Source organism: Agelaius phoeniceus, chromosome 29, assembly GCF_051311805.1.
Source record: "Agelaius phoeniceus isolate bAgePho1 chromosome 29, bAgePho1.hap1, whole genome shotgun sequence".
NCBI lineage: Eukaryota > Metazoa > Chordata > Aves > Passeriformes > Icteridae > Agelaius > Agelaius phoeniceus.
In genome coordinates, this window is record NC_135293.1 from 5522720 (window position 1) to 5535222 (window position 12503).

General features: G+C 57.4%; 4 protein-coding genes across 4 annotated transcripts; 1 reads left to right on the top strand and 3 right to left on the bottom strand.

The window, feature by feature from the left end:
* Positions 1-323: 323 nt before the first annotated feature.
* Positions 324-3833, bottom strand: LOC129131294 (potassium voltage-gated channel subfamily V member 2-like). The gene is made up of 2 exons (XM_054650212.2): positions 2568-3833; positions 324-1199 (listed from the first exon to the last, which is right to left on the bottom strand). The coding sequence occupies exons 1-2, from the start codon at positions 3816-3818 to the stop codon at positions 933-935; spliced, it is 1518 nt and encodes a 505-aa protein (XP_054506187.2). The 5' UTR covers positions 3819-3833; the 3' UTR covers positions 324-932.
* Positions 3834-5624: 1791 nt separating this feature from the next.
* Positions 5625-10099, bottom strand: CD320 (CD320 molecule). The gene is made up of 5 exons (XM_054650213.2): positions 9449-10099; positions 9063-9272; positions 8118-8180; positions 7617-7765; positions 5625-7284 (listed from the first exon to the last, which is right to left on the bottom strand). Exons 1-4 carry the CDS (start codon positions 9738-9740, stop codon positions 7620-7622), a joined length of 711 nt encoding a protein of 236 aa, XP_054506188.2. The 5' UTR covers positions 9741-10099; the 3' UTR covers positions 5625-7284; positions 7617-7619.
* Positions 10100-10222: 123 nt separating this feature from the next.
* NDUFA7 (NADH:ubiquinone oxidoreductase subunit A7) lies at positions 10223-11794 on the bottom strand. Its single transcript, XM_054650076.2, has 4 exons — positions 11683-11794; positions 11509-11558; positions 11266-11415; positions 10223-10467 (listed from the first exon to the last, which is right to left on the bottom strand). The coding sequence occupies exons 1-4, from the start codon at positions 11731-11733 to the stop codon at positions 10371-10373; spliced, it is 348 nt and encodes a 115-aa protein (XP_054506051.2). The 5' UTR covers positions 11734-11794; the 3' UTR covers positions 10223-10370.
* Positions 11762-12352, top strand: RPS28 (ribosomal protein S28). Its single transcript, XM_054650075.2, has 3 exons — positions 11762-11904; positions 11982-12029; positions 12104-12352. The coding sequence occupies exons 1-3, from the start codon at positions 11866-11868 to the stop codon at positions 12224-12226; spliced, it is 210 nt and encodes a 69-aa protein (XP_054506050.1). The 5' UTR covers positions 11762-11865; the 3' UTR covers positions 12227-12352.
* The last annotated feature ends 151 nt before the right edge of the window (positions 12353-12503 follow it).

The following is a 12503-nucleotide window of genomic DNA, read 5'->3' on the forward strand; positions in this document are numbered from 1 at the left end:
TCACTGGACATGGTCACACAGTGGAGGGCAAATCCTCGCCCTGTGCCCCCCAGATATGGTCCCCACTGCCTCCCATGATGTGAATACAGGGCAGAGCCAATCGGTGTGTCCTGATCATATGCATATCCCAGCTCCAATTCCAATGCACCCAGGCCCAGGTACCTCATTCCAAAACTAATGTATAGACAAGCTCATCTGCATCCCTGAGAGCCCTGTCCTTGCACTGAGGGAGTTGTGAGCCCTGGGGAGATGTCCTCTCCTCAGCCCAAATGATGAGCAGTTTACTGAATCACACACAGTGGCTGGACAAGAATCCATGACAATGAAGGTTTGGGCCTGGTTTATTAAATCCTTTTCCTGGGGGTGCTCTGGCTACAAGCTCTGTGTGCCAATAGTGCCTGTGGGTCCCATCACAGCAGCACCCCAAGTCAGGACCCAAACTCCAGGGCAGTGGGAAGAAGAGCAGATTTGGCTGGAAGGATGCATGGCTGCAAGCCTTTCTTCTGGGCCTTCAGTCAAATCTCCACACTGGACTAGGCCTGGGCTGCTTGGCTGGGAGGGAGTCCCGGGGCCCTGGGCAGGGGGAGCCTCTGTGTGTCCCACTCAGCAGGGAATGGAGCAGCACCTGCACATGAGTCACACTGGGCTACCTGCCTCACACAGGTGACAGTTCAGTCCCATCCTCACTCCCTGTGATGTCAGGGTGCCCCCTGCCTCAGCCCAGGGCAGACAAACAGCCCTGACTGACCACTCTGCAGGACAGCATTGTCCAGCAGCAGCAGTGAGAGAGGTCCCAGCTGGGAGCAGCCCCTGTGCAGCAGCAGAGCCCCAGCACTGTTGTGACTCTGCCCATAGCTCGGAGCCTCCCTGGGGGACAGGACCTACAGGGAGGATGGCCAGGACAGGGGATGTCTGGGGTGGGGAGCCTGTGGTCAGCGGTAATAGCGGGGATCAGCTCTCCAGCACTCTGAGAACTTCCGCAGGACTCGCTGCTTCAGCTGGATCCTCCTGGAAAGCTGAAGTGACTGGCTCATCTCATGGGCCTTCAGCTTGGCATAGTAGTCAGAAAATTTGTTGTAGAGGATGGAGATGGGCATTCCATTGAGGATGATGCCGAAGGAGATGCAGACAAATGCCACCATCCTGCCGAGAATTGTGTCAGGCACAGTGTCTCCGTAGCCCACAGTGGAGAGGCTGACCTGTGCAGGGACAGGAAAGGATAAAATCCCATGGCAACAAGCCCAGCAGACCCCACCGGCTGGTGCTGGAACTCACTCCCTCCCACCCCTCTGTGGAGCCACCTGTCCCCTGTGACCTGTGCCACACCCTGACCCTGATGGCAGCCAGCTGAGCTGTCCCCTCTCCAGAACCTGCACGGCCAGGGCTCCACTGACCAGGCTGTGCTCAGCAGGCCTGCAGAGACGAAGGAAAGGGATGGCTGAACCCAAGAAACACAGATCAGAGGCCACACCCTGCTCCCTCGCTGCTTTTGTGTGTGTCTCTTCAAAGGCAGCTGGACACCCCTGAGCTGAGCCTTCCCCAGCAGTCAGCATCTGCAGGAGCTTCCTTCCCCCTCAGAGCCGTGGCTCCAGAGCTTCCTGGCTGTGAGCTGCCTGGCTCCAGACAAACAAGCTTCCTGAAGCCTCCCTCCAGGAGAAACAGAAGCATTGCCTGGGAATGAACCATGTTTAGTAAATGGGGAGCAGGGCTAGGGTGAGATCTGAGGCCAGAGAGTTTTGGGCTTGGCAGAGAGCTGTGCTCCCAGGGAAAGGCTCAGCCTGGGATGTTTAAATGCTTGAACCTGATGATGTTACTCTTCCTTGAGGAGGGATGAATTTGAAGCAGATAGCCTTCAGTGGCCAAAGGGGATTATAAGAGTAGAAGTGATCTGTGGGATCATTTAATCTGTAAATCAAAATGTCCTCATAACCTGTGGCTCTCAAGTGCTTTAGCTGCTCCCCATCTCAGAGATAATGCCAGGTTTATTACAGCGCTCAGCTCTGCAGAGCTGCCAGCTCCTGGCACAAACAGGGCAGTGAATGGGCAGCACACCCCAGTCTGTGTCCACTCTCATGACATGGGCTGAGGCACAGTGTGACTGTGGGTGCTACATGCAGCCATTGTCACACTGTGGCTATGGGTTCCCCATCTCAGACCCACAAGCTCTTGTACCCCTTGAGCTCAGTGGGGCTGCAATGCTGCCCAGGCCTTAGGCTGTCCAGGGTGGCTGTCCCCATACCCACAGGCTGCATCCACTCAGTGCTTGGGTCCCATGACAGATAAAGCTGAGTTACATCCCGCTTGTTCAACTCAGCCCTGGAGGTTCCCAAGACACCACCTCTGTCCCCCATCCACCTCAGCACCAGCTTTTGAGCCTCTGGGCTCAGTCCAAACCTCTGACTCCTTTTCTCAGAACACCAGGGCACTCCCACCATTACTGAGCTGGTGGGAAGGCTGGGCCCTCCTGCCTCCTGCCCAGCAGCAACGGTGAATCCCCTGAGCACTGGGGCAGCCCCTACCTGCAGAGCCTACCCCACCCCCTCTGCAAGAAGCTGCTCACACCTTACCGCTGCCCACCACCACGCGCAGGGGATGCTGGTGAAGTCAGTGCCAGGGACATCATGTTCCACCGAGTGTATGAGAGCAGAGAAGGTGAACACTCCCATGGCAATGAAGAGGAGGAGGCAGCAAACCTGCTGGTAGCACTGGCGCATGGTGAAGCTGAAGGCCCGGAGGCCAGTGGAATGACGTGCCAGCTTGAGGATGCGGAAGATCCTCATGAGCTTGATGAGCTTGAGGACTTTGCCCAGCTTGCTCACATTCTCCACCTTGTGCAGCTCCTCATGGTATTGCATTTCTCCATCATCCAGATTTTCAAAGAGGATCTGGATGTAGAAGGGCAGGATGGCCACCAGGTCTATAGCATTAAATGCTGCCCTCAGAAAGTTCTTGAAGCTGGAGGCGGATATGAGCCGCATGAGGTATTCAGAGGTGAAGAAGATGGCACAGATCATCTCCATCTGCTCCATCCACATTTTCCCTGTCTTGTTTTTCAACTCCTCCACTGTGCTCAGTGTCATGCCCACAATGGAGATAAGAACAAAGAAGCTCGACATGACAGCGATGATCTTGGCTGGGACAGAAGAGTACGGGTTCTCAATGAGGTTCCAGACCATCTTCCGAAACCGGCCCAGAAACTTGCCATCAAACTGTGTCCCTGACTCCAGGGGCTCCAGTTCTGCCTCCAGTTCCTTCTCTATTTTCAGATACTCACTGAGTTCATCTCGCTTTTCCTCTAACAGGATCCGGCAGCAGCGTTGGGAGTATTTTAAATGGATTCCCCAGTACTCGATTTCCTCCACAAAGTTACTGGGGCACATCTCATCCATCACCCACAGGACCCCACTGCGGTAGAAGTGGAAGATGTAGTGGAAAATTGAAGGATCTCTATCAAAGAAGTACTCGTTCTTCTGCACCAAGTAGTCATCACAGAGCTGCAGCTTCTTCACGGGGTCTGTACAGAGTGCCAGCTTCCCAAGCCGGGTGATGGGATATTGGGCAAGTACCTTGTAAGCTATCTGGAACAATTTGCCACCCACATTGATGTTGAGCAGATACTTGTTCCTTTGGATGGGAGTCTGGCCCTTCTCCTGGTTACCATCTGCCACGTTCTGCATGGAGTTCCATTGCCTTACCAGGCTATCCTGTGCAAATGGGATGTAGGATTCCTCTTCCTCCGGGTTCCGGCAGCGGCCCCGGTGATCCCCAATCTTCAGGCTGGCCGAGAGACTCGCGCGCCTGGTGCGCTGCTGCCTCATGGTGCCCAGCCTCCCGCAGCAGTGACTCCTGCTCCCGGCCACAGGACAGCAGTTCTGGCTTCATGGGAACGCTCCCATGGCCACACGCTGACTGGGACAGTGCTGCAAGCCTGGGGCACTGAGTGGCTGCCTGAGGGGCACAGCTGTGTCCCAGTGCCACGTGGCACCTGCCGGGGTCCCAAAGCCGATTGCTGATCTGATTGGGGTTTGCATCGGAGCAGTCGGAGGCGGCCAAGTGCCCGCTCCTTAAGACACTAATAAGATTGAGGCACTAGTCCTTTATGTAAGGAACTATTTCTAGCTCTGCACTTCTCTTTTCCCTTATTCTGTTCTTTATTAGCTGTTTGCATTTGCTGGATGCTGTTTCCTGGAAGGACATCCATGATAGCAAACTGGAAACAGCACAAACTTGCCTCAATTTACCCTCTGTTGATGGGACAGGAAGGTGCAGACATGCAGGATTTGTACTGGCTTTGTATCCCCACACCAGATGCTGCTCTTGGCACCAGCCCTTCGTTAAAGGCTAATGCAGCTGCCCCGGCTGTCAGCTGTCACAGCCAGGGAAGGGAGATGGTCATGACCTCTCAGCTCATCCCTCAAGTCCCACAGTGCAGATTTAGAGGGGATGAGGTGAAGGTACCACCTCCACCTCCACAGTGTCCGAGAAGATTCCCTGAGGGACAAGCTGCTGCTGTGACCCTGCCCTGTGCCGTCACATCAGCCTTCAGCCCCACAACTCACCCAGGCAGGGACAGGAACAGGGAACAGGACACTGGAAATGCAAGTAGGCAGTAAAAGTTCCTCTGAAGTATTGGAACTGAAAAGGAGGAAATAATCTTTGGATTTGCAAGTAAAAGGGGAACCAAAATTCAACAGGCTGATCTTTGAGGTCTTAACCTGAAACATGATCCTACTTCAACATGTAAAACATCACATTGATCTCCATGAACTAGTCTAATTAAATACAGAGACATGGAGCACAAAGATGCTCCTGGCCTGAAAAGCAGCTCGGGCTCCACTACAATTGAAGTCTCTGAGCCTGGGGATTAGAACAACAAAAACAATTCCAGCACCGGACAGAGGAAGGGAAATTGCTGTCAGAAACACAGCCCCGAGTTTCGGCACAAATCCATAAAATGTTTTTCTTTCAACCCTGAAGCACTCAGCTCAGTGAGCAGAAAGCAAAACCTGCAATGTCTTGTGAGTTTGCCCCAGGGCCTCACTCCCCATGGCAGGGAGGAAGCGCTCTGCCTTGTACCACAGAACAGCCGGGCTCGCTCAGCAGCTGCAGCTCAGAGCATGGTCTGGGACTGGCTGGTGACAGCTGACCTTGGCCACATGGCCCTGCCAGCACCAGCGCTTCAACTGGCCCCAGTCAGCCCTGTCCTGCCAGGACTCCTGGAGCCCTTCCTGCCCCGCAGTGCTCCCCACTTCGTGTTCTGATCTACCAAAGAAGGGACAAGTTCAGGTATTTTTTCACCTTGTTTTTGGCTGACCTCCCCAGTTGTCCACGGTTCAGCAGTAGCAGCAGAGGTGCTACTGTGGCATCTGCTCTTCCTGTCCCCACCCTCTCTGTTTGCTTTGCTCCTGTATTTCATTTTCTCTGCTACAGCTGGTGTGTGCTGGAGTCACATCTGTCCCAGGCAGGCACAGCAGCACTGGCTTCCTCACAGCATCCCCATGCCAGCCCACCCACCCCAAGTCCTCTTTCCCAGGATGTGACAATCCAAAGGTTATACAGCCCTTGGCTTCCCAAATACAGAATCCATGCAAATGCACATATCCAAGAAAAATAAAAACTCCAGAACTTGTTAATTTTACATTCTTTATTCTCCTGTGTCAGTCACCACAGCTATCTCTGTCTGTCCCTATGGAAACAGAAGGTTGTGTGTGCCCTTGCAAATGACTCCTTGGTACTAAAAATAGCAGCCCTGGAATAACTCAGGACTCCACACCACATATAGAAGTTACTCCCCTGGGGTATGGCAGCACTCACACACTATCCAGGAGTGGAAGACTCCTACTCCAAGGCTGATGACTGGTGTCTGCTTGGCAAGCCAAGTTCCCATCCTCAAGGCACAGAGGTCAGCAGTCAAGGCAGCAGCTTGGTGCACTCAGTGATCACTCGTGCGAGGTACACGTGGCCAATGCTGAACCAGAGGCACTGGGCACTAATCTGCCCCTGCAGTCAGTTCTCAGAGATACACAGCACTCAGTCCTTGGGTCAGACACTGTCTGTGTGGCACGTGGAGCCCTGGCCAAAGACATGACTTAACTTCCAGGGACACCTCCACTAGATCAAGACGCTCAGAGCCCTGTCCAGCTTGGTCCCAGGCAGTTGCAGCTGCTCTGGGCAACCTGAGCCAGGGCCTCACCATAAAACCCTCCTTCATGTCCTACCTAGGCCCACCCTCTGTCAGTTTGTACCTGCTGCCCCTTGTCCTTACAGGCCTTGGTGAAAAGCCCCTCTCCATCTTTCTTACAATTCCCCTTTAGACATGGACAAGACACAACAAGGCTCCCTGGAGCCATCTCTTCTCCAGGGTTTGCCCTAACAAAAGTGCAAACTGAAGGTCCCTCCAGATGACATCCCCCTCCCCAGCTGCACTCCTCAGCCTGGTCTCACCCTCAGACTGGCTGAGGGTCCACCTGATCTCACTCTACACGCCGATGAAAACACGGAATAGCACTGGTCCCAGTACAGACCCTCGAGGGACACCACTCATGTCAGAACAGTTTTCAGGAGATGCCATTAAGAGTGTTAAGAGAAGCCCCATGCAGCATTCAGCACTGGGGTGGGCAGAGCAGCTCTGCCAAGCATGGAGATGTAGTGGAAGGGAGTGTGAAAGGAGCTGCCAGCCCAGGGCTGAGGAGCTCCTTGCCCCACACGGGCTCAGGTGACTGCACAGCAAAGCCAGAGCAACTGTCACCCCCACAGTGGCACTGTGAGTAAAAGCCTCTTGTGCAGGGGACTGAGCAGCATCAAACAGTAGTGCAAACATGGAGTATTTGTCTGACCTGTGCAGCCAGTGAGTGCCTTGGGAAATAGGTGAGAAAGTTCCTGTTCCCTGACAAAATCCAGGGGGAAGAATGGGACAGATGAAAAAAGGCTCTTGGCTGGAAGTGGAAGGAGACAGTTGAAGAGCACATGGCATTTCAAGGAGAAAAACATCTTCAAGTCCAAGGCCACAGTGGTGGGCATAAGCAGTAACAACTGTCATGCAGAACAATGAAGGCATTTCTGACACCTTTGGGAGGGCTGATGGACAGTGCCAGGGAAGGTCTGGTGCTATTTCTGGAGCCAAGGCAGTCCTACAATCTAAGACCCATTTACAAAGGCAGCATCCTCTTGGTATTCCAGTGTAACAAACAGGATTTGAGAGCTGATGTCCAATTCAGTCAGGCTCTGTGGTGAGCAAGAGACAGACCAGGCTAGTCTCACCTTATCACCTTGGGATAAGGATCCCTGTTACAAAGCCAGAAAAACACCTGGTTATTGACAGTCCTTTGGGAAGAAACCTAGTTTGAATTCAATTTATGCAAAGTGGAGGAAAAAGTCCCACACTAGAAGATCAGTATCTCAGCAGGACTGCTCCATGTCCTTGGCAGCAGGGAGGAAAGGGGAGAGTTCTGCTGCTGCAGGGCAGACCAAAACCCCATGCCCCTGGTTGACAAGCATCAGGGAAGCTGGGAAAACCTACCCCTCTTCCAAGGGGAAAGCTCTAGAAGCCAGAAACACAAGTCAAGAACAAATTTCTCCCTTGGGCACTTGGAGCACATGGGATGCAAAACACTTACCCTTCAGGGCAAGGAGCCTTTCTGGCCCTTGCCAGGCATCAGCTGTTCCCTGGAGGCTTTTTCAAGACTGGAGGTGTCAGATCTGCGTTTTGCTTTGGACAGACCCCACACAGCCACAGAACTTGCCACCACCAGGATAATCAGGAGCCCTAGAGAGGAGAGTGCACAAGCAGAAACCCACTCACTGCTCTGGTGTTGGGACAGGGCACTGCTGCTCAACACCATGAGCCAACAAGCAGAGACAAGCAGCGTTCCTCGAGGGCAAGGGACAGACAGAGAGGAGGTAAGCTAGTGCCAGATTGCATGGAATGCCCTTTCCAAGGACACAACACACCCAAGGCACAGCAATAGCTAAGCTGTGGTGTCAGGCCTCCCTTAGTCCTCCCAGTGCAGCAAAAGCAGCTCCTGATAGAGGTCTGGAATTGATCCCATCAGGATACTCAATTTATAGCCCAAGGTAGGTAGGTCCAAGACCATGCAGCACTCTTGAGTCTCACATACCTGCAACAATCAAGATCCATGTACTCCTCGATGGCACAGAGGCCTCAGGCGTAGCTGAAGGCTCTGTGAGGAAAGAGAAACAAGTCCATGAGGCTTCCAACTCACCTTATGGTCAGCACTCAATGCAGTCTTCAATCTACACCTGCCTGAGTTCCCAGCTCACCTCAAGAGCACCAAAAGGCCTTTTTCAATTTAAGCAAAACCTTATCTGCCGCTACTGGAGGAAAAAAGTTCTACAGGAAATGCATAGCAGGGAAAGGTGGGAAATTTCCCATCTGGAGCTGGAACTGCAGCATCTCAGCCTGTTCTCGTGGCACTGAGAAGCCACAGGTACAACCAAAATGCAACTCTTCACCTCACCTGCCAATTGAACAGGTGCAGACATCAAACCCAAACCCAGTCTCTCACACCTGCAGTAATCCCCCTCCTCTCCACAGCCTCGGAAGCCCCTGGGTGAGGGAAGCCAGAAATGCCTTCCCAAGCATCCCAGACAGCCAACGGGTCTGCCAAAGGATGCTCCAGGGCTCTGGTACCGACAGTACTGGGGTGCAGACACAGCTGGACACAAGCCCAGACACTGTGTCTGCAGCTCCTGGCCAGCCCTGATGGCCCAGACTTCCTCCTCATCCTCTTCCCTTCAGCCTGCCCATTCCCCAGAGGTCAGAGGAGCTCGGGAGGTGGACAGATTCCAGTGTCTTCTCGAAGGAGCTGCTGGGAATTGCATGTTCTGGAAGAAGGAAGGATGTACTTCAAAGGCCCTTCCCGAGGGAGCCCTGAGGGGCGTCACTGCCGTTCCAAAGGAAGCTGAAGGTTCGCGTCCCCCACAGCGCTTCCTCCACTCACAGTGACCCGCGGTGACCGCAGCTGCCCGGATCGGCCAGAGACGGCGGGGAACAAAGGCTTCGGTCCGGCTTGCCGGCCCCCCCCCCACCCCGGGGCCCGTACCTGCGCTGCCGGTGGGCGGCACCGCCGAGCTCCTCGGCAGGGTCACCGCGGGGCCGCCGGGACTCGGCTCCGCCGCGGTCGCGGTCCCGCAGCTCCACTCGTCTTCGCCGTCATCACAGTCGGGGTGGCCGTCGCAGCGCCAGCCCAGGGGGAAGCAGGGGTCGCCGGGCGTGCACTGGAACTGGTCCGGGCCGCAGTGGGACGGGGCGGCTGCGGGGAACGCGAGCCTGAGGGGAGGCGGGGGGGGCCCGGCGGGGAGAGCCCCCCCGCGCCCCGCAACCAGGGGAGCCCGCGCGCCGGGCGCACGAGGGCTCCAACCAATGAGAGCGAAGGGCGTGCGCGGGGAGCCAATGGGCACCGCCCGCCCGGCCGCTCCCCCAGCTCACCGTCGCCTGCAGGGAGAGGCAGCACCGGCTGCGCCAGCAGCAGCAGCAGCACCGGGAGGCCTGGCGGCAGCAGTCGCGGACCAGCCATGCCGCGGGCCCGCACCGGAGGGACTCGCTGGGGTCGCCGCGCCGCTACAAACGCAAGGGGCAGGAAAAGCGCGTGCGCTCCACCCCGACTTCCACCAATGGGGTGCTCGTGAGGGCGGGGCGTGGGCGCGCGCCCTTGAGGAAGCCCTCCCACCTCGGGTGCCCTTCGGGGCGGGGTCACGTGACGGGGGCGGGGCCCGACCATGCCGAGCGGCGTTGCCGCAGCACCGGAACGGCCCCGCAGCACCGGCACCGGAACGGCCCCGCAGCACCGGCGCCGCAGCACCGCCACTGGCCCGCACTGCGCCCGTGCCAGCCCAGCCCCTTCCCAGCTCAAGCAACAGCCGGGCCCTCCCGCAGCTCCCTGGAAGTCCCTCAGCACCGCGGCCGGCAGTAACCCGCTGTCCCCGCGGAGGGCCGGACAGTGCTCTGCCGGACAGAGCAGGGGGCGGTCACGGCAGGACAGCGGCACTGGCGGTGGGGGCCGCTGCCCCACGGCGCTGAACTTTTCTCGCAGAACCTGGACCCAGAGGGAGCCCTGTGAGCGAGGCTGTGCTTTACTCAGCTCTGCTCTTCATTGACTGACTACAGCTTACAAACGCTCCTGTCCCGTGTCACTATTCCAACCAAATACACTGGTATTAAAAGGCAGTAACTTGAATAAATCAAATAAAATACACAGAATGAGGGGGGGTAATAATCACAGCTTTATATACATTTATTAATCAGACATCAGCACCCTCCAGCAGCTTAGAACCACATCCAGCACAGCCTCCCCATCAGAGCGGCTCTGGAACCACCTGTGCCCATCATGCAGCCTCAGCTCACTCCCTGCTCACAAGTACGGCTCGTCCCTGGAAATTTCCCACTTCCTCAGTGGTGGTCCTGGTGTCACTGGTTTCTTCCCTGTTGTTGTCACTGCAGCATCTGAACTGTGGTAGAGAAAGGAAGAGAGAGAAGAGGCTTTAGCAACACTCTGGAAATCACACTTGCATTTCATCAAAAGTTCAAGCTGCAAAGTAGTGCTGGAGGTGTTTGTTAATCAGAGTCCTAGAATGGTTTGGATTGAGTGGGACTTTAAAGCCCATCTTGTTCTAGCCCCTGCCATGGGCAGAGACACCTTCCACCATCCCGTATGGCTTCAAGTTCCATCCAACCTTGAATACTTCCAGGGATGCAGGGGCAGCCCCAGCTGCTCTGGGCACCCTGTGCCAGGGCCTGCCCACCCTGCCAGGGAATAATTCCTGATTGCCAAGATCCCATCCAGCCCTGCCCTCTGGCAGTGGGAGCCATTGCCTGGCTCCTGTCCCTGCAGGCCTTGTCCCCAGTCCCTCTGCAGCTCTCCTGGAGCCCCTTCAGGCCCTGCCAGGGGCTCTCAGGTGTCCCTGGAGCCTTCTCTTGTCCAGGTGAGCACCCCCAGTTGTGCCAGGCTGGCTCCAGAGCAGAGGGGCTCCAGCCCTCAGAGGATCTTTGTGGCTTCCTTTGGACTCATTGCAATGGGTCCGTTCTTGGAGGCCCCAGAGCTGGACACAGATGATGCAGGTGGGGTACTGCCAAAGCAGAGTGAACTCCCTCCCGCCTCACTTATTTGCAAGGAAATATAAACTCAAACAATCTGTTCCACAGTCTTCTGCCAATCTGGATAACTTCCCACTGCCGCTGGGCGCGTTCTGTGTTCCTGGTACAAATCAGGACCAAGGCTGACGCTGCTCCGCCCGCATCAGACCTACCTGCGGGCCTGTGCCCCCGCGGGCAGGGTTCTCTGCGCCGTCGCCACCACCACGGGCGGCAGCGACTCCCGGCGCCCGTCGCGGCTGCAGTAATAGTTATCGGCGAGCTTGTGGCTGGGGCCCACTGGGAGACGCGGCGGCGGCTGGGTCCTAGGCAGAGAACGACCCGAGCGTCAGCGGTGGGCCCGGGGTGGGGGCGGCCCAGCGCCCCGCTCGCCGCCCGGCCCGGCCCGGCCCCGGCACCTCTTAGAGATCTCCTCGTAGCGCAGCTGCAGCTTCGCCTGGAGATCCCGCTGCAAGGCAAGGCCAGAGCAGCTCAGGCGGAGCTGCCGCCCTGCGCCGGAGGCTCCGCGGAGCCAGAGGCGCAGCGCAGAGTCCCGCGGGGCAGAGGAGCCCCGAGCCCGGGGCTGTTCTTACCCCCGCCAGGAAGTTGCGGAGCCGCTGGATCAGACGAGTCGCCGTCGCCATCTTGGCCGCGGTGAAGGGCAGGGGCGCGGGGGGCGCCGGGAGCGCGCGCGGGGAACGCTGGGTCTCGCGAGACTCGGGGCTATATAAGGGGACGCGGGGGTTAGCCGCCCCTTTCCGCGCCCCGGAGCCGCCATGGACACGAGCCGCGTGCAGCCCATCAAGCTGGCCAGGGTGGGTACGGGGCCAGGGGGCCGCGGCGGCCGCGCCGGGCCGCGACACCGCGCTGACTCTCCGCTCTGTCCCCGCAGGTCACCAAGGTGCTGGGCCGGACCGGCTCTCAGGGGCAGTGCACTCAGGTGAGCGGGCGGGGCCGGGCGGGCGCGGTGCCGCGGGCCGGGCCTGGCCAGGCTGACGCGGGCCCGCCCCGCAGGTGCGTGTGGAGTTCATGGACGACACGAGCCGCTCCATCATCCGCAACGTGAAGGGGCCGGTGCGCGAGGGCGACGTTCTCACCCTGCTGGAGTCGGAGCGCGAGGCCCGGCGGCTGCGCTGAGCTGGAGCCGCCCCCCTGCTGCCGATCGTTCGTCGGGGATGGAGCCTGGCGCAGCTCGTTCGGCCGTGGGCGCGCGTGGGGAGGAGCGTGGCGACCGGGTCACTGCAATAAAGGGTTTTTCCAGTAGCCCCTTGCCCGGGTTTCACTCATCAAGCGCCACCCGACAACTCTGGTTTGTCTCATACCTGAGCACCTGCTGCTTTCCTCGGGTTCAGTAGCAACATGCCCTGCTTGTTACTGGGGTTACATAGAGTGTCTGCATTGTAATATCACTGTT